This window comes from Anser cygnoides, chromosome 1, assembly GCF_040182565.1.
Source record: "Anser cygnoides isolate HZ-2024a breed goose chromosome 1, Taihu_goose_T2T_genome, whole genome shotgun sequence".
NCBI classification, from domain to species: domain Eukaryota; kingdom Metazoa; phylum Chordata; class Aves; order Anseriformes; family Anatidae; genus Anser; species Anser cygnoides.
The window spans coordinates 200,776,168-200,793,850 of NC_089873.1; the positions used below are offsets into that span (position 1 = coordinate 200,776,168).

The 17,683-nt window shown below is 42.5% G+C and overlaps 2 protein-coding genes across 7 annotated transcripts; both read right to left on the reverse strand.

Annotated features, from left to right (window-relative positions):
* Positions 1–2,103: 2,103 nt before the first annotated feature.
* On the reverse strand, positions 2,104–12,887 carry C1H11orf97 (chromosome 1 C11orf97 homolog). 4 transcript variants are annotated; one of them, XM_048076488.2, is made up of 4 exons: positions 12,767–12,887; positions 11,777–11,881; positions 7,987–8,112; positions 2,104–2,369 (listed from the first exon to the last, which is right to left on the reverse strand). In XM_048076488.2, exons 1-4 carry the CDS (start codon positions 12,870–12,872, stop codon positions 2,248–2,250), a joined length of 459 nt encoding a protein of 152 aa, XP_047932445.2. In that variant the 5' UTR covers positions 12,873–12,887; the 3' UTR covers positions 2,104–2,247. The 4 variants fall into 4 exon arrangements, with proteins under 4 accessions (XP_047932445.2, XP_047932447.2, XP_066845977.1 ...); XM_048076490.2 differs by lacking the exon at positions 12,767–12,887 and adding an exon at positions 12,550–12,683; XM_066989876.1 differs by lacking the exon at positions 12,767–12,887 and adding an exon at positions 12,442–12,674.
* A 2,003-nt stretch (positions 12,888–14,890) lies between these two features.
* Positions 14,891–17,683, reverse strand: ANKRD49 (ankyrin repeat domain 49). Of its 3 annotated transcripts, none has more exons than XM_066989873.1 (3): positions 17,559–17,683; positions 16,675–16,960; positions 14,891–15,858 (listed from the first exon to the last, which is right to left on the reverse strand). In XM_066989873.1, exons 1-3 carry the CDS (start codon positions 17,666–17,668, stop codon positions 15,400–15,402), a joined length of 855 nt encoding a protein of 284 aa, XP_066845974.1. In that variant the 5' UTR covers positions 17,669–17,683; the 3' UTR covers positions 14,891–15,399. The 3 variants fall into 3 exon arrangements, with proteins under 3 accessions (XP_066845974.1, XP_066845976.1, XP_066845975.1); XM_066989875.1 differs by having other exon boundaries at positions 17,512–17,606; XM_066989874.1 differs by lacking the exon at positions 17,559–17,683 and adding an exon at positions 17,411–17,508.

Sequence of the window (17,683 nt, forward strand, 5' to 3'; positions counted from 1 at the left end):
CTCTAATGCTATGCATTTTTGTACCCACAGCTATAGATCCAAGGACCTCTCATAGACATTCACCGAGGGCAGCAAAGGTACATGGGGCGTAGATTCTCATCTACCATTTGCGTTGCAGCACAGTGTATCCATACCACATAGGTCAAGACTCTGCAACTCGTCTCTGCGTTAGTAAAGAAAGCAATTCAAGCCCATTTATGCCCCAAAATACAGAATGGTTGCAGGTGAGGTTGCTGTTAGATTAGCAACTCGGTCATGTGTGTCCATAAACTTATTAATTGTACATGAAAACACTTGCAGACTTCCATAGTCCATGATCTAAGCACTCATAAAAAAAATAAAAAATACACCAACAGCTGTGGTTACAGAAAACATTTTATTGCCTCTGCTGTAACCCCCAGTCCTGGCTGGAAGGGATCTCTGGAGGTCACTACTCCACCCTCCTGCTCAGAGGAGGACCACTGTCAGCATCAGCTATGTTGCTCACTTAGGTGCTGGCTTGACTAGTGGGAAGAAGTTGAAAATATTCTAGGACTGAGACTCCACAACACCTTTGGCAGCCTGTTCCAGTGCTGCGCCACCCTCTCAGTGAAGAATTTTTTCCTGCTGTTCAACACTGAACCTCCCAACCTGTAATTTCTGGCTGTTACAGCCCCTTGTTATATCCAAGGACAGAACAGCTCCATCATCTTCGTAACACCTTCAGGTAGCTAGTTGTTGGCTACTATTAAATCATCCCTTTGCCTCCTTTCCAGAAGACTAAACAAGACCGCCTCCCTCAACCTCAGTTTGTGTGCTGTAGGACCCCTCATCATCTCGGTAGCCTTCCACTGGACCTTCTCCACATTCTCAACTTCCACCTCGAACTGGGAGGCTGGAAAGTGGACACAGTACCAGGTGTCCCCTCACCAGTGCTGAGTGCAGGGGGACAACTTTTCTCAATCTACTGCACATACACCTGATGTTGCCCAGCACATGGCTTGCTTTCCTTTCAAGGAGGGCTCACGGTTGGCTCACATTTTACTTGCTGTTCACCTGGTCCCTCACAGCGTGGCTGTTTATCAACCAGTCAGTTCCCAGCCTGTACCAGTGCACGGGGCTTTTCTGTTGTACATACAAAACTTCGTATTTCCCCTCGCTGAATTCCCCAAGATTTCTGCTGGCTCAGACCAAGCTTCTCCAGTCCTCTCTGAAGTTGTTCAAACCAGCATGACAATCCCCTTTTCTAATTTAGTATTGTCTTCAATATAGTGTGCTAGCCAACAGTAGTAAAATAAAACAATGATGCAATAAACATAGGACCTGCCTTGACAAACAACACTGATTTTAGTCACAAAATAGGGATCTGGGAAAATTATTTTAGAAAACTGCAAGCATGTAGAAATACTTTGCTAACAGATTCAAATCCTCTGAGTGCATGAGCTGTACTTGGAATCACTCAGTCCAGAACCCATCCAATATAATGAACCCTACCTAAAATGAGCACAATCCCTGGCGTGCTTCAATGAAAGACACAAAGTGGTCAACAACTCTACAGTAAATAATTTTGTTTCTTTAGCTGCTTCTGCAGATAACGTGATAAATTTGGGACTCATAAAAATCAGTGGGAGAGCTCAACTGACTTCTGTGGAATTATGATTCACCCAATAAATTTGATTGAATGAGCCGCAATGGCACTTGTTTTCCTTCAAGAACATAAATTTGATGTATGAGTTTGGAGGAAGCTGAACCAGATTTTACTTGCCTAATCAAGTTTTCATTTCTGGTCTTGCAGGTTTGTTGGTAAGCCATTCCAGTTCCACAGCCCAGCCAAGTGGAATCCATTGATCATGCCAGGCCTAATCCCGCACATAGTGAAGTCAACAACAACGTTGTCTTTCATTCAGGTTTATGAAATGTTTCAGGACAACTCAACACGGAAGTTCTTATAAGACAATTAGTGACAACTTTGAAAAAACAACAAAAAAAAAAAACAAGAGGAAACATGACTATGTCCCTTGCACCCTTTCTTTCGCAAATTGCACCTCAACCAGAGCTAGGAACGTGGGGACTAGACCAGCACTTTTCTTTACAAAATTTCTTTTTCATAAAGAGAGGATTTTTTTCAAGCAGCTTTGTTCACTCTGACTTGGGAAACACACCCACTGATGCTGATGGGAAGTACAACGTGATGAAGGCCGAGTAGCATTACCAGACGCCTGCAGATATCCCAGCGGAAACAGACCTGATCTTGTCTGCTTTTGGAGGTCAACCAGCCCAGGCTGTCGCTCTGTGGCCCAAGGACCACACAGACTTCTCGGTACAGTATACGCAAATGGGAGATCCGTGGTTGAACCACTCCGTGGAAACGGCAGTAAGCTCCACTGTTGCTGATAGTCAAGAATTTAAAATCAAATGCCGTCTGTTAGTAATGAGGTTGTTGCAAAATAAAAAACATTTTGCTTATTTGAAGGCTAAATGTTTGCAGTTTCTAACAGCAGTTAATGTTTTTGCCTAGAGCTTCCCAGCTGGCTTCCTCTTGTACTCTGACTCACTCTATTTTGTCACACATGAGAAGTATTTAGGCCTAGAAGACTCTTTGAAGTTACTTGTCAACTCTCTCGAAAACATGGTTTAAAAGGTACCAAAGGATGCTTTATTTTCAGCCACAGCTATCAAGTCAGATGTCCTATCAACCAGGGAAACCCCATGCAGGTGTTTTTTTATCCTAAAAGAATGTGCCCAGCTTCAAGGAGAGGCAGAAATTACCTGGTACCAAAATGACACTTAAGAGTGACTTTGAAATCTCTTATCATAAACAGTCCCTGTAGTTTCGATGCAAGCTTCTGCCAGGTAAGGCCCTAAATCCTGTGTGAAAAAGAGTGATAAAAGTTCTGTTCTGTATAAATTGCATGCTGTATTTTAGTATAAAAATTAAATGCCTGCAGTTTGATTAACTAATGTTTCACGTTGGGGACTATGATCTTTCTGCTTGGAAGTTTAAAATTCTGAAATATGACTAGAGATAAAAGATTCAGTTGAAAGCTGATGCCTGCCTCGTTGGATGAACAGCTTCTGAACAGACAAGCCCACATGACTGCACACGCAGCAAATGTGATGTTAAAATATTCTGCCTGGCTATACAGATCTGTTTGTGACTGAGCAGCGCTGTACTAAAACTATGTCAAGTTGACTTTTCCAGGACAAGGCACGGGCACGAACAGATGTGCTGTGCACACCGTGGAGGAAGGATCCCGTCTCTTCTACCTTCCAGTGCAGCATGCATCTTTGTTCACCAGTGTAGATCAGAACCAAAATCAGAGCAGGAAACTTTCCTGCCAAAACCAGATGATCCTCAGATAATTTGACACGTGTGCATGTGTACCAACAAGCTGGAGTTTGGCTCTGTGGGTATTTGCTAGCAGTTATCACGGATTTCAATCTGTCTTGTTTTTTGAAGTACTGGACTGCATCATAAGCAGCACCCATGGCAGGAGCAGTGACTCGCGGCCATCTGTACAGAACAGGCAAATGCCTGCTCCCAGGGGAATGCTCTGATGCTCTCACTTCACCCAAAGAGCATCCCACAGGCCTGAGTGCAAGGGTTTGTGGTACAGCTTTTCTTCACACATCTCTAAACCTCAAGCACGGAAGCAACGTTGCAGTCCAGGGGACGAGCCTAGCTCTAATTTGAAGTAAATCTCCTAAAACACATAGTTTTGGGGCCCTCGACACCAGTTGCTTTAATATGTTGAACCCCTCCTACTGTGCCTCATTACTTGATAGTGCAGACAGAGGTGTTGAAAGATGTCAGTGCTTGAAATGACTCTATGTGGAAGCAGTGCTAACTGTTGTCTTTCAAAACAGCATCGTTTGGTTTGAAAATGAAATAAAAAAACAACAGAAAAGGGTAGCTGAACAGCTAGAGAGTAAAAAACGACTGTGATACAATATGAGTGCAGTTAGATTAGTGGAAATCCAGTTTTATAAATATTATATTATAAATATTAATGTTAATAGTATTGCTATGACGTTATTATATTTAAACAAATTGCTTGGTTTGATTCAAATGGAAGATGAGAGGCATTAAAAGAAATCATAATCATAATTGAAATAACAAAATATTCGGTGGAAAAGATCTAAAAGAGATTTTTCTCCATTGTACAAAGTTGCATGAAAAAGAAGCAAAGGCATCAATGAATTCCACAAATCTGTTTTTGTTGTAGCAAAACTGAGCTAGTGCAGAAATCTGTGATGAACCCAGGAAGTGTTTTCATTTGGCAAGTTTTAAAATAAGATCGCAAAGAAAATAATGACTAAGAATGAGAAAACAGGCGGAGGCGGCTTGAATAAAAATGAAGGAAGGAGCAGAAGGGAGATGCAGCAAAGTTAATCAAAGCCTCTATCTGATAACCCAGTGCTTCTGAAACATCATTGTGTGGTTCACGATCAAATTTACATCTGAAAACTAAGAATAATGTTTTCAAAAGCCACAAATCCTCTAGCGCCTCAGGTGCAATTTTCAGTGCCAATATTTGTATTATTTAGAAGTCAAATAGAAATGCTGAAAATTGTTACCTTCAAGCCAACTAAGGTTTTTTCCCTTTTCACCGATACCAAAATAAAACCAATTTTTTAGTATTTGAGAAGACTTCCAGGCAATCAAAAAAAAAAAATCCATTTTCATTCACAGTTAACCATAAAAAAAGCAAACAAACCGAAAGTCTAGTTTCATAAAGTTGTGACTGAGAATTTTTTAACAATATTCAGATATTGAATAATTTCTGAATAAGAATATAACATTTCTGAATAAGAAAATAGTATTTTCATAACAATATTCAGATCCTTCCTTAGAATCTCAGAGTCCCACAAAAAAATCCCATCTCCACCTCTTAGGATCACATGAATGTCTTAAGAGTGACATGAATTATCAGTTTGAGGTGGCACTAGGAAAAAAGAACTTTTCAACTCTGATCTTAAATCATCCATCAGTTCATTCTTTTCATTGTACCTAAGTTTCCTCCTTCAGAAAGACAGTAGCACTTGTTATCTTAATGCAGGACGGATGTCTGGAAAGATTTCTGACAATGAAAACTGTAGTGTGCAAAGTATTCGTAATTTGGAAAAGAATGTGCTACACTTATTTTATAAATATGGCATAGACTGATCATTAATTTAGATTGCCAAATGTGAAGACGGGAAGTATCATGCTCACCAGCCTCATTTGACTGTGGGTCATCATTTCCCTCCCGTTATTTCTAATGGTAGCTCTCCCTAGGTTGGCCAGCCTCACGGCAATCGTTACTGTGGAGTCCTTGTATTATCACAGCACTTAAGAAACAATCATGAATCCTTTTAGGTTCTGTACAAACAGAGCTTTTGCCTCACTTGTTGAGCTGGATCTCATCTCTTCCTAGCGGTTCTTAGACCTCAAAGAACCTAAGCACTCCCAGCTCTCTCAGCATCTCCTCAGTGACATCCCTTAATCATTCTCATGACTATTTGCTGGACTTGCTCCAGCATGTCTCTTGAACTGGACACAGCCTTCCAGATTATCTCACCACTGCTGAGCAGAGAGAAGGATCACCTCCCTCAGGCTGGAGACTCACAGGCTGGAAAGCAGCTCGTCCAGCAGGATGCCAACTCCACCAAGCTGCTTTCCAGCCTGTGAGTCTCCAGCTTGTAGTGGTGCAGACGATTATTCCTCCCCAGGTGCAGGACGTGGCATTTCTCTGGGTTGAAGTTCATGAAGTTCTTCTCAGCCCAGTTCTGCAGCCTGCTGAGTTCCTTCCAAACAGTTGCACGCCCATCTGGTGTATCGAATGCTCCTCTCCATTTTGTACTCTCCACAAACTTGCTGAGGGTGAATTCCATCCCATTGTCCAGGTCACTGATGAAGATGTTAAACAGAGTCAGCCCCTGGGCTTCTCACTTAGTGACTCTCCTCCAGCTGGACTTCACGCTCCTCGTCACAACCTTGGGAGCCTGGCTGTTCAGGCAGTTTTCAGTCCACCTCCTTACCCATTCACATAACCTGTAACTTCACCAGTTTGTCAGTGAGGATGTTGGAGCAAACAGTGTCAAAAAGCCTTGTTAAAGTCAAAGAAAACTACATCACCTGCTCTCCCCTTGTCCACCACGCAAGTCATCTCATTGCAGAAGGGTATTGGGGTTGTCAAACACAATTTCCCCTTTGTAAATCCTTGCTGGCTACTCCCAACCAACTTCTGTCTTTCATGTTTGGAAATGACTTCCAAAATTATTTGCTTCGTCATCTCCCCAGGGACTGAGGGAAAGCTAACCAGCCAGTAGGTGCCTGAATCTTCTTCCATCCCTTCCAGAAGACAGGAGTGCCACTTCCTTCTGCCAGTCCTCCGGTACCTCTCCCACTCACCCATGACCTTTTGAAGCTCTCTTTTGTTCTGTTTTTTTACAGTACCTAGAAGGATCTAGGACTGTTTCCAAAGTTCTGTGATAATACAATAAATACAAACTAAAGATCATTTGGTATTACCTCATGGTAATAATGTTTACAAGTAAGAGTTAAGTGGCAGGTTATTTCAAGTTCCATGCTGCCTCTATCATTCTTTAACACTACGATAACTCTTACATAAATAGAGACATCACAGGCTTATTTATGTTAACATTTTATTAAATCAGGCTAGAAATTGAATCACAAACTCTTGGCCTAGAACTGCTGGGTTTATGAATAGATTCAGCATAAGGAATGTTAAGGCATCTCCAACTATATGTTGTGATCTTCTGCTGGAACTTGTAATCACTCTGCAACAGAGAAACCTATAAAAATGTCAAATTTCACAGTAGCACATTTTTGTCATCAGAAACATTCTGTAATTTTTGGATCATGACACCTTCTTCACTAACTGAAATATGGATCGGATTTGGCTACTACAACAGGTAAAAAAGCAGCGTGAAGCTATGAATAGAAATAACTATAAAGAGAAAATAATTCCCTATCCAACCAGAACTTCAAAATCTTATAAATACAGATCTACGTTTCCATACACAGTCATTTTAATGTTTGACACATCAAAACAGATTTGGAAGACTAATTTGTGCTAGACGATCATTTATGAGCAAAAGCGGCAAATTTTTAAGGTGCCAATATCTTCAGAGCTCAGATCAAGAGAGCAAGAAAGAGGTGCTGATATAAAACTCATGCAGCTAGCTGTATTTTTAAACCACTAGCCCCTGAGAACATGACAAGTAGCTTCATCTAATGGCAAACATGCTGAGTTTGTATAGTCTGCAACCTTATGGCACTAATAATATTCTCCTTAAAAAGCTCATGAACTCTGTGTTTCCTCAGGGCTGGAAGCTCTCACTTCGCACTGCAAAGTTAACACGTTCCAGCAAAAGAGAGAAGCTGGGCACATTGAGAAGACAGCTGAAAACAACCAGCTCATAAGGAATAGGTCCGTTCCACAAAAGCCACATTCCAGCGACTGCAAAGGAAGAAATATGTGCCCCAGAGCACCAACTGCAAATGGCAATTTGCTATGCAAAAGCAGGCAAATGCCAAAATGCCTGAAATGGTACCTAGATCAATCTCCTTTCAGGAGACATGATGAAGGAGGGCTTTTCCAAGCATTTGAATTGATTAAGGCTGAATGTCAAGGGGAAGTAAGGTTCATTACCTACAAACCTTACCAACAAACACTCACCACCTGTTCATAGGAAAGAAGTGATTATTCCCCACATTCACAGGAGGTTTCAGAATATTAAACAAGGTGACTCAACACAGCAATCCTAAACAGGTTTCTTATGCAAAGATTTCAAGTCTGTTGGCTGCTTAACAAAGGTGGGTTAGCCCTGCAGAAAGATGCCCAGCTGTGATTACTCTAAGGCCATACAGGTGATTTGATGGAAAAATAACATTGAACAAAATAGATCTGCAGTCCAGTGAGATATCTATGAATTACAAAAGAATATTATCCTGCAACTTTAAAGTGAGGTGTTATAGCAAAAGTTTCTTATTTCTCTTACTTTTCATTCCTGCATGCCTTGAGTAGAACTGAGGCTGTAAGAGTAAACCATTTCTGTTCTGAGATGCTGGTTTCAGGCCTCCAATGGAGAAATTCTTTTTCAGACTCCAAATTCCTTCCAGAGCCACTGTTAAAAATTTGTTAAAACAACCCTGTTACAACGGATTACTTCAACTTGTTCTAGATGAATGTAACATTTACAAGACAGTCCCTTTGGTCAGTACAGTACAAATAGTTAGGGAGAACACTATAATCATCCTCCATAATTAATGAAAAACAGATTAGCAATCCAAATTCCTCTCTGAAGATGTCAAAGGTATATATAGCTCTTTAGTGTTTGTGGAACAGTTTAAGACTACTAGGCTAACTGAAGCAAGATGTAGCTGATCTATGATGTATAACAAACAGCAGTAATACTGTAAATGCAACCAGGATGGTTTATTGGTCATACTGGAATACCAAACAGCCTCATAAAAGCGATAGCAGAACAAAACAAAAACAAAAACAAGTAGTTTATTTTGTAGAAAGGTTACGATTTACCAGTCGTCTAATTTATGTAAAACAGTAAGCTTACGAATCACCTAAACTGTGTAAATCAGTAACCCTCCAACCTGACAGTTAGTTTTTAATCAACACCCTGGCCACCTGTGGAACATCTCTAATTCTCTAGATGTATACTAATGAAAAAGGAACCAGGCTCTTGCTGAGTAATTTGCACACCAACATCTAATTTACCTTATTACACATAGCATTATTACACTAAGCATAGCTTGTAACAATTGTGCTCTACATACCATTATACACTGAACTTCTTATACACAGATTTTATACATTCCCGTGACAAATATTTTTTGGTGGCTCTGTTTTATCTGAAGTACTTTAAGCCTTTGTAACATGCATTTCATTGAGAGAATCTCCAGAAATCACGGGAGTATATTCTGTAGCATCCACTCATACGATCAAATTGAAGCCTTCCTATTTTGATCCACTGGCAGATGAATGCAGTCCAATATAGGCGTGTTAAGCTCTTAGTAACATCAGACACAGGAGCGGATTGAGCAAACCAATGTTAACGTCTGCAACTCAGCTACTTGCCCAGATTCCCTTTACAGTCACTGGGCACAGAACAGGCACTTAGAGAGCATGACTCATGCAAAGGTAGGTATCTAGGACAAGAATTGTGTTTTCAGAATGTCTTTTTTTTCTCCATTTACTATAAACAGAGCTTACATAAGTAGTTCATTTGCCTGTGTGCTGTAATTGCCTAAGGAGCCTAACCAGAGAAATGCAGTTGCAGGTTCAAATGGTCTTTAAACCTGATACAGATTACATCACCTAACTTTCGTACGTTTTCATCTGTGAATCCGACTGTTTGAAATTCATTTTGAGTAAATATACACTTGGGTCTTAATCCCACAAAAGAGAAAATGGATTTTTTTTTTTTTTTCAAAATTTTCCAGATTTGGAAATAAAGGCAAAATTACCCTTGCCACATTTGTGGAGGTTGTAATGATTAAGAAAGATAATGGCATGCCTATTCCAACAAAACGCAGCTTAATATAGCCAAGGAATAGATTTACTCTAGAAAAGAATGTGGGCCTACAGAACAGGAATCATGTATTACAGAGCAAAAGATGAATTATGTATTATATATTCAAAAGACGAAATGCATATTATTCACGTGTTATAGATTTAGGAGTAACAGTTGGCAAATAGTTCAACATCCCTGGCTTATGTTAGCTCTAGATTTTAGTAGAGAAGTAAGTTAAAATAAGTAGATAATTCTCTCTCTCTCCAGGCTACTAGTGATACAAATACTGAAGTGACATGATCAGATTTGGTATTTACATTTTAAAAGGCGAGGCAAAACAATTGGTCAGAGTTCTTAAAGAGCTAAAAACAAATTAAGTGCTAGACATAGTACTCACATGGAGAGATGTTGAGGCACTAAACTGCTTAAGCTATAAAATACTGACTACTAGCAACTTTCATTACAGTGTACACATAACTTCTCTGGAAGAAAATCCTGGATACTAAAAAAAAGACTATCAACAGAGGACCCAACAAAGGCAAGCAGTTGAATCATACAAACCAAAATTATTCAGAGAATCATAGAATGGTTTGGGTTGTAAGGGACTTGAAGATCATCTAATTCCAACCCCTGCCATGGGCAGGGACACCTCCCACCACACCAGGTTGCCCAAAGCCCCATCCAGCCTGGCCTTGAGCACCTCCAGGGATGGGGCATCCACAGCTTCTCTGGGCAGCCTGTGCCAGGGCCTCACCACCCTCTGAGGGAAGAATTTCTTCCTTACATCTATTCTGAATCTCCCCACTTTTAGTTTAAATCCATTAGTCGTTGCCCTATCACTACAGCCCTGGACAAAAGTCCTTCCACTAGGCCTCAGTCAACTTCCACCACAATGAAACCTATAGTATCCCCAAAACTGAGGCTTTGCAGTCCCCTTAATTCATGCATGTTTTTTTCTTGCTTTAAGAGGATACAGAATCACAGAATACCCCCCTTGCAGGCAGATGCCAAGGGCTTTTTCAACAGGAAGGTTCTTAAAAGCCCTACCAAAACACAAGGAGAGGCTGTGTCCAGACAGAAATATAGTTACAAGCATGCAGCTAGAGAGATGTTTTCTTCAAAGAAGTGATAATACACAATATATGTAAACCCTAACTCTGCTCAAAAGAAGTATAATTTGGCTTCATTTAACAGTCACCTTTTCTACTTGTGTAGCCTGCAGTGAAACGTAGCATTATTAATCAGGCATGATTTTTTAACACACCAACCACTAGAACAAACTAATGAGGGAAGCTGTGCAATAACCAGCTTTATTCATCAGGCTCTACAGAGAGGCACCTACTGAGGTACAGCAGCTTGACCAGTAGAGACAGTCAGATCAGCTGTCCTATCCTTAAACATTACATATTTCTGAAAAATAGTTTTCTACAATTAGATTAATAGATCTTATGGCTGTAAGAGAAAACCACCACGATGTAAGTTATGTCCTACATGGGTCACATGGCTTTATACTCATTTCTGCATCGCGACTAGCAAATGAGCTTGGACTAGGGCTGTTTACGTGGAAAATATTTAAAATTTGTATTAAAATGGAGAATCTAGTTGATCTTTGTTAAATTGTTCCACCATTAGGCTCTTTCTGTTAAAAAATGCTAATTATTCCTATTCTGATTTTCTAATTTTTACTTCCAGTTCTCAGAATTGTTTCTTATCTAGACCAAACACCTTTTCCCCTCTTAGACTTCCATTTCCTCATTTGCCTACTATAGTCAAGCAGTTCCACAACCTTCAAACTGCCTAAACAGACTGATTTTTTAATTGCCTTCACTGTCTTCCTGTCATTTATTTAACCTTATTCATTCTTACCTCAACTTCTTCTTTTCAACATCAACTTCAGAAATGGATGAAGTATTCTAATAACTACAGCACCTCTTTCAAAGAAAGATGTAATAAACCTCCCTAGCACTTGGTATTTGTTTCTGTTTTATTAAACTGATAGATCATATGGAAGTACATGTTCTCAATAATTATGTTCCCCAGAATTTCAGGCAAAAAAAATAATAAAGACTAAATGCAGTTCTTCTAAATGTTCTCCAGATCATTACATGAATGTTCTAGGCTGTTTTTTTGTTTGTTTGTTTGTTTGTTTGGTGGGGTTGTTTTGTTTTTTTTTTTTAATCATTAATTTTGCCACAGTTCTCAAAACATCTTCTGTTTCATTTGCCCTGACAAACACTTTTCATTTGCTTGTAAGGATTACCTGCAGCTGGATGTTTAATGTGGTATTCTTCTTTCTGAAAATAAAGCTCTTCTTGAAGGATTTCCTTAACTCTCCTAGATGGCTCAACATATACAAATTTCTTCCCTGTTAGCAAAACACATTACAAAAGAACCAGTTATTTTACCCATGCCTCCCACCCCAACATCAATATATTTTGCTTAATGTAATTTCATCCTGTCCCGTTCTACTTTTATCTTTAATACACCTTAAGACAAATTTACAGACGTGATAGCGTTCAGACATGCCCAGCCCCAAAAGGGATTCCTCACAGCAGTACCACAGCCGGTACCTAAAAGGGGAGCACTGGAGGATTCAAAGGGAGGTGAAAGCCATGGCAGCGAGGCAAGGCAACTGCCGGGCACCTGGGAGAAGGGGCGATGGGGTCCCTCCATGGGAAGCCCAAGTTGGAGCAGCGTGCTGCCGAGGGGAGATGGAGGAGGCCCCCAAAATGTCCTTGCTGAAGGGGACGCCTCACACAGGTTACCCCTAAAAGAAGGCAGCACCCAGGGGTGCAGCCCTGCGTGGGGCCACCACAGAGGCGGCCTGGGGAGGTACGCAACGCCTTCCTTCCCCATCCCCACCCTCCAAGGCTTTCTGGAGACCCAGGACAGGGCAGAATCCCTCGGGAAGAAGCCGGAGCCCACCCCCGTGGTGCCCAGAGTAGCCGGGGAGGGGACCCTGAGGCGGGGAAAGGGCAAGGAAGCGGCTGCCCGGGTGAGGCGGTGAGGCGAGCCGGGGGCCGCCGCGCTCACAGGGCTGCCCGCCTCTCGCCGCCTCGCCGCGGCCATCGCTGTCCGTCTCCTCGGCCTCCTCCGCCGGCTGCTCGCCGCTCGCCGCCCTCATGGCCACCGTGCCCGGGCGGGTGCGAGCCGCGCGGCTCCGTTGCCACAGGAGCGGGGACGGGCGGGGACGGGCGGGCTGCGCTCCGTCAGCGGCTCCCCGGCGCCATCTTGTGGCTGCCCCGCGCACCTGGGGCGATGTTCTGTACCGGGCTGTGCCGCCTCTTTCTTCCTTCTGCCACAGCGCCGGGGTGTTTTGCCCCTTCCCCTTTGACCCGAAAAAGACCTTTGACCATTTACCTCCTGTTCTTTTTAGTAAAAAAAATAACGGATGAGCTCCCGGTGCAAAGACGTCCCGGGGTCGCCGTGTGGGGACCCAGGCTTACCTCACGCCGCCATCGGGCACAGGGCAGGCTACAGTATATTGTTAAACATCATTCGTGTGAGGCAATCAGCATTACACGCTGGTATGCACACACATCACTAGCGCTTTGTCCCTAAAAAGTGTTGCCACTGCCCTGCCTTTTAAAAGGATGTCAGATCTTATATCAGTCTTCAGACTAATAAAGACAGAAGGATACAGCTTGACTGAGGGGATGACGCAGATCAACTTACAGGAGTACTGGCTTGATTTTAATAGCACTTTTTGTAAAATAAGGCACCTTGAAACTTTGATAGGACTGAGGTGGCATTTCGACTCCACTCATCTTGCTGCTGTGCATGCTATGAGGAAGAAGAGCAGCTGGCAGGTACCACAGCAAGCAGAGAGTGCTGCCGGATAGCAGCAGCAAGCTGGCCCACTCACCCGGCAGGGAGATTTGCCCTGGGACAGCTTCCTTGAAGCCAAGACTTTGCATACAGGTGGAAGCGAGAACCTGTAAGATACAAGCCATGTCTAGTTAAACCAATGCACATCATAACCTGTTTTTCCTTAATGCATTTCAAAGTATATGCCTTTCACAAATATCCTGAAACCAAGCTTTTAAAATACTAAGCATTGAAAGTTACTTTGTACAATTCGTATTTCAAAGGCAGCTGTGTATTTTTTAACAGAAGTGCAACACAGGGCTTCAAGAAAGCCAGGGTGACGGAGATGCCCTCCAAAGATGCTTGATCAGAGGACCAAATAAATGTAGGTCCTCAGAGGACAAATGCTGACATATTCCAGCCTTGCTGCTGCTGTTACAAGTGTGCTTCAGACCTGTTAGCGGTGTCTGGAAGGAGCTTGGGATCGCTCAGTAAGGTGTCTGCACAGAACAAGATGTTTTCTTACAGCTGTCTTGCTGAAATACTGTATTCCGGGACTGTATTTTCTAGCTCAATTTGATTAGCAAAGAGAAGCAAGTTTCTCCACTCCTACATTATAAACTGGAAAGTTGAAGCTCTCACACTGCATGCCTTTGTCATGGGAAATCCTATAGTACGCTAATTCCTGTGCAATACACTGCTTTACCCTTTCATTACCTGCTGGGCTAACAACATCGTTCAAGTTCTACCAGTATCCTTCCAAACCACTATTGACTGAAAAAGACCTGCCTGCTCACAATAATTATATTGAGATGTATTGTAATGGTGAAAAACTCACTCATTAAATGCTATCATTTGGTAGTGATTTTTGTCTGAAACTTGCACTTGAACCAAGGAGGGGTGGAGAAGACTGGAAGTATACATTATTGGACATTTCACAGCTAAATAATCCAGAGATGTTGATTCTTCAAAACTAGCTGAAAGATTGAGAGATGCAGACCAACACAGTTGATGTGAACAGTAGCACAGGCAAGTTCAACTCTAAAACTTCAAAAATCATAGGATTTTTCACTTGTTAGCAGAAAGGCTGAACTGACAAACAGAAGAAGCAAATTACAATGCCTCTTGTGAAAACATAGAGCATTATTTACCATTTTTCCTGTTAGATAAACCAAATAGCGCTCAGTGCTAAGACTTGGTAAGAACACCTCAGATGAAGAGTCCCAATCCTTAATTGTAAACCAGTGAGATTCTAGTTTGCATGACTACAGAGAGAAGCTGTACTCAAGCGCATTTTAACGGCCTCAAAATCTGGAAAGAAACCAACCAACCCCCACCAACTTCAGTTTGGTTAAGTCATGGCAGTCAAATCTGAGTTTGGGATCCAAAAGATTTGACAGATTTGACTGGCTAGAATTAGCAATACTGGCTGTAACTAATTAGGCACAATAGTATGTTGGCTGTTCATCCACAAACGGTTGAAGTTCCTGGGAATAATTCTTTTGATTTATGAACAGGCAATTGCATCAGTTATTGAGCTTTCAATTAAAAATGACAATAAAATATGTAGGGTTGACAGTTTTATTTTATAATAGGCCTTACAACAGATCACAGCATTTTGTATATCACCCAAATAAGTTACATTCATACTGAGCTTTCATGCAATTTTTAAAAAAATTAAATTTCTGAAAAAATAATTTTCTCTGGAGCTGTAATAAATTTTGTATAACCAAGCCTGAATTCTTTCACATAAATAGTCCAGTTTTCCCTCTTGCTTTGACATTGTTTTGGACCAATTACAAAGTTCCCTTCAAATTTGCACTAATTAAACAGAGACTCACTGAAATTACTGAAATCACTGAGATTTTCTGACTACCTTGATAACAGAAATAACATTTCAAAGTATGAGGGAAACCACTGAGTTGATTTGCAGAAAGTAACCTTGCTGAAGAACACCCAAGTTTCTTAACTGAAAGCCTTGTTGCGAAGGGACAGACCACCACTGACAGGCATGCAGACCGCTGCGTGACAGACAAGAGGTAGGAAAACCCACATTCACAAGTTTAACCACAACTTTTAAGGGGTCACAGCATTTATGCAGTCTTCTACTATTTCAAAAAGGTAGTGATATACATCAGTCCTCCTAGCGATGTCGAGGGCAGTTTCATCCAGATTATTTTTCAGGTCTGCTTTCACGTAGCGATTCATCAGCAAAAGTTCAAGGGTTTCTCTGCTGTTTTTGTTTCCCGCAGCGATATGCAGCGGTGTCAGCAAGCCGTTTGTCTGGGCGTTGATGTCTGCGCCCTGCTGAAGTAAGAACGAGGCCACTTTCGTGTTGTTCCACTTGCACGCGCTGTGCAGGGGCGTCCAGCCATCCACCGTCTGTGCGTGAACGTCCGCCCCTTGGGCAACCAATTCCCGTGCCATGTCCAAGTGCCCGCTGTAGGCAGCTCGATGGAGAGGAGTGTATTGATCTTCGTCACGAGCATTGATGGGGGCCAGCTTTTCGGAAAGGAGCCTCCTCACTGTACTCAGCTATTGAAGTGAAATGGGTAATTTATTATGAAACTCTAAAAACAAGATTATCGCTTCTGCTGTTCTACCAAACTTTAGATGTTTTAGGAAAAAGCAGTTTCTCTCAGTCTCAGGACTATGTAACACAAAATTTTAAGATGAAACCAGTTATGGTTACTTAAAATAAACAGATATCCAGCTCAGACTGCCACAAAAACACACAACCATGGTTTGCCGCGCCTAGCTTTGGGCATTTAGCTGCAGTGCCTTAGACTTCCCCAATCACTAAGAAACACATGCCTCCACAGAACTACAGGTGGATCTTGTGCGTATAACAAAGGCAATCAATGAAAATAAACACACACATGGGTGTAATAAGCTACCTAACAGGAATCTCCGTTTTATTCTTGGAAGTTAGGGGATAAGAAGTTTTTTATTTTTTCAGTAAAGAGATAGAAAAACAGTCACACATTCTCTGTACAAGTAGCTTTGAAGAAAATAAAGTTTCAGATATGCCCTCTCCACCCCAGTTAAAAGGCTTACTTGCCTTGAAGAAAGATTCTGGCATGGTTTTGGTTTATACAAGTTTAAAAACAGCACTGTTATTTTAACTTTGAACTACAATCAAAGTGTTTCTTCTGAAAGCTAATTGACCCAGAAATATTTTAGCGTGTGGACTAAAAAGCAAGATGCTTTTCAAAGTGCCTTGCAAAACCTGGATCAAGGTAGTTCAGACAGATAAAGGAGAATACAGGGAAGCTTTTGTTCGTGAAAGAAGCTGTAGACGTCTATTCAGGTTAATATTCCTGTTGGTGATACACTGAATAAATGTCTTACCCGATTGTTTTCGGCTGCCCAGAGCAGCAGTTTCTCTGGATTTTTTTCCATCTTTTTTTCTTGCATTTCATACCATTCCTCGCTTCTCTCTTGTTCATCATCTTCGTCATCCGACTGCCCCGACCAACAGCTCTGCGTGCCCACAGGAATCAAGTGCCTGTGCGTTTCCAGCAGCTCCAGCTGGTTAAAGCTCTCCGTGTACTCAGCTAGCTCGTCGCTGTCATCGTCTCTTTCATCGACGTCCTTTTCAGCGGTATGTTTGCTTTTACTCATTTTTAGGCAGCATCTGCAAGGAGCAGAGATATAATAACGTTTATAATAAGTTATTCATGCACTTGTTGAACTCCCCATTATTACTCATGCTACAAAATACCACATAAAACAGTACTAGAAATTATACCAGCTGCAGACTACGCTAGACTACGCTAGAAATTATACCGGCTGCAGACTACGCATATATTTCATTACCTAAGACCACAAACACCTTATAAACACAAGATTTGGACGAAACGCTTTGTTTTGAAGCGGAGTTTCTGCTTCTCCCCAGAGCCAGCGCCGCCCCAGCACCACCCCAGCAGCCGCCATTTGCCCCTCACGCCCCGGCCCTGCCTCCCGGCCACCACAGCCCTCCAGGGACAGCCCAGGGAGGGCCTCAACACCCACCCCAGCCCCTCGGAGGCTCGGTTGGAGCCAGCAGGAGCCCGCCCCGGTACCCCCTCGGCTTCCCCGTCCCTACCCGTACACAGCACCACCGCCTGCCTCAGCGCACAGAGCCCCCACAAGTCTCCCATCCACGCTCGCCCCCCGCCCGGCCCTGCTTAGCTTCACCCAGCGCACCTGCCCCTCCCAGCACGGCCTCCCCGAGGGCGGGGCTACGCGCTCACCTGCGCGGGGAGCCCTTCCGGGGGCCCGGCGGGCGTGATTGAAGGCCCGGCCGGCCAATCGCGCCGGCGAGCGAGCCGGGAAATCTCGCGAGAGCGGCGCTCGGCGCCATGGAGACGGCGCGAGG

Excerpts from the sequence above, each read along its gene's own strand:
- C1H11orf97 (XM_066989876.1), bottom strand. The coding sequence starts at position 12,640 with ATGAGGGCGGCGAGCGGCGAGCAGCCGGCGGAGGAGGCCGAGGAGACG. Across the intron at positions 8,113-11,776 it reads CATTAAACATCCAGCTGCAG|TGGCTCTGGAAGGAATTTGG; the intron begins GTAATCCTTACA and ends AATTTTTAACAG. Across the intron at positions 2,370-7,986 it reads AAGGCATGCAGGAATGAAAA|CAACAGTGGAGCTTACTGCC; the intron begins GTAAGAGAAATA and ends CTTGACTATCAG.
- ANKRD49 (XM_066989873.1), bottom strand. The coding sequence starts at position 17,668 with ATGGCGCCGAGCGCCGCTCTCGCGAGATTTCCCGGCTCGCTCGCCGGC. Across the intron at positions 16,961-17,558 it reads CGGAAGGGCTCCCCGCGCAG|ATGCTGCCTAAAAATGAGTA; the intron begins GTGAGCGCGTAG and ends TGCTCCTTGCAG. Across the intron at positions 15,859-16,674 it reads GGGCAGCCGAAAACAATCGG|CTGAGTACAGTGAGGAGGCT; the intron begins GTAAGACATTTA and ends TCACTTCAATAG.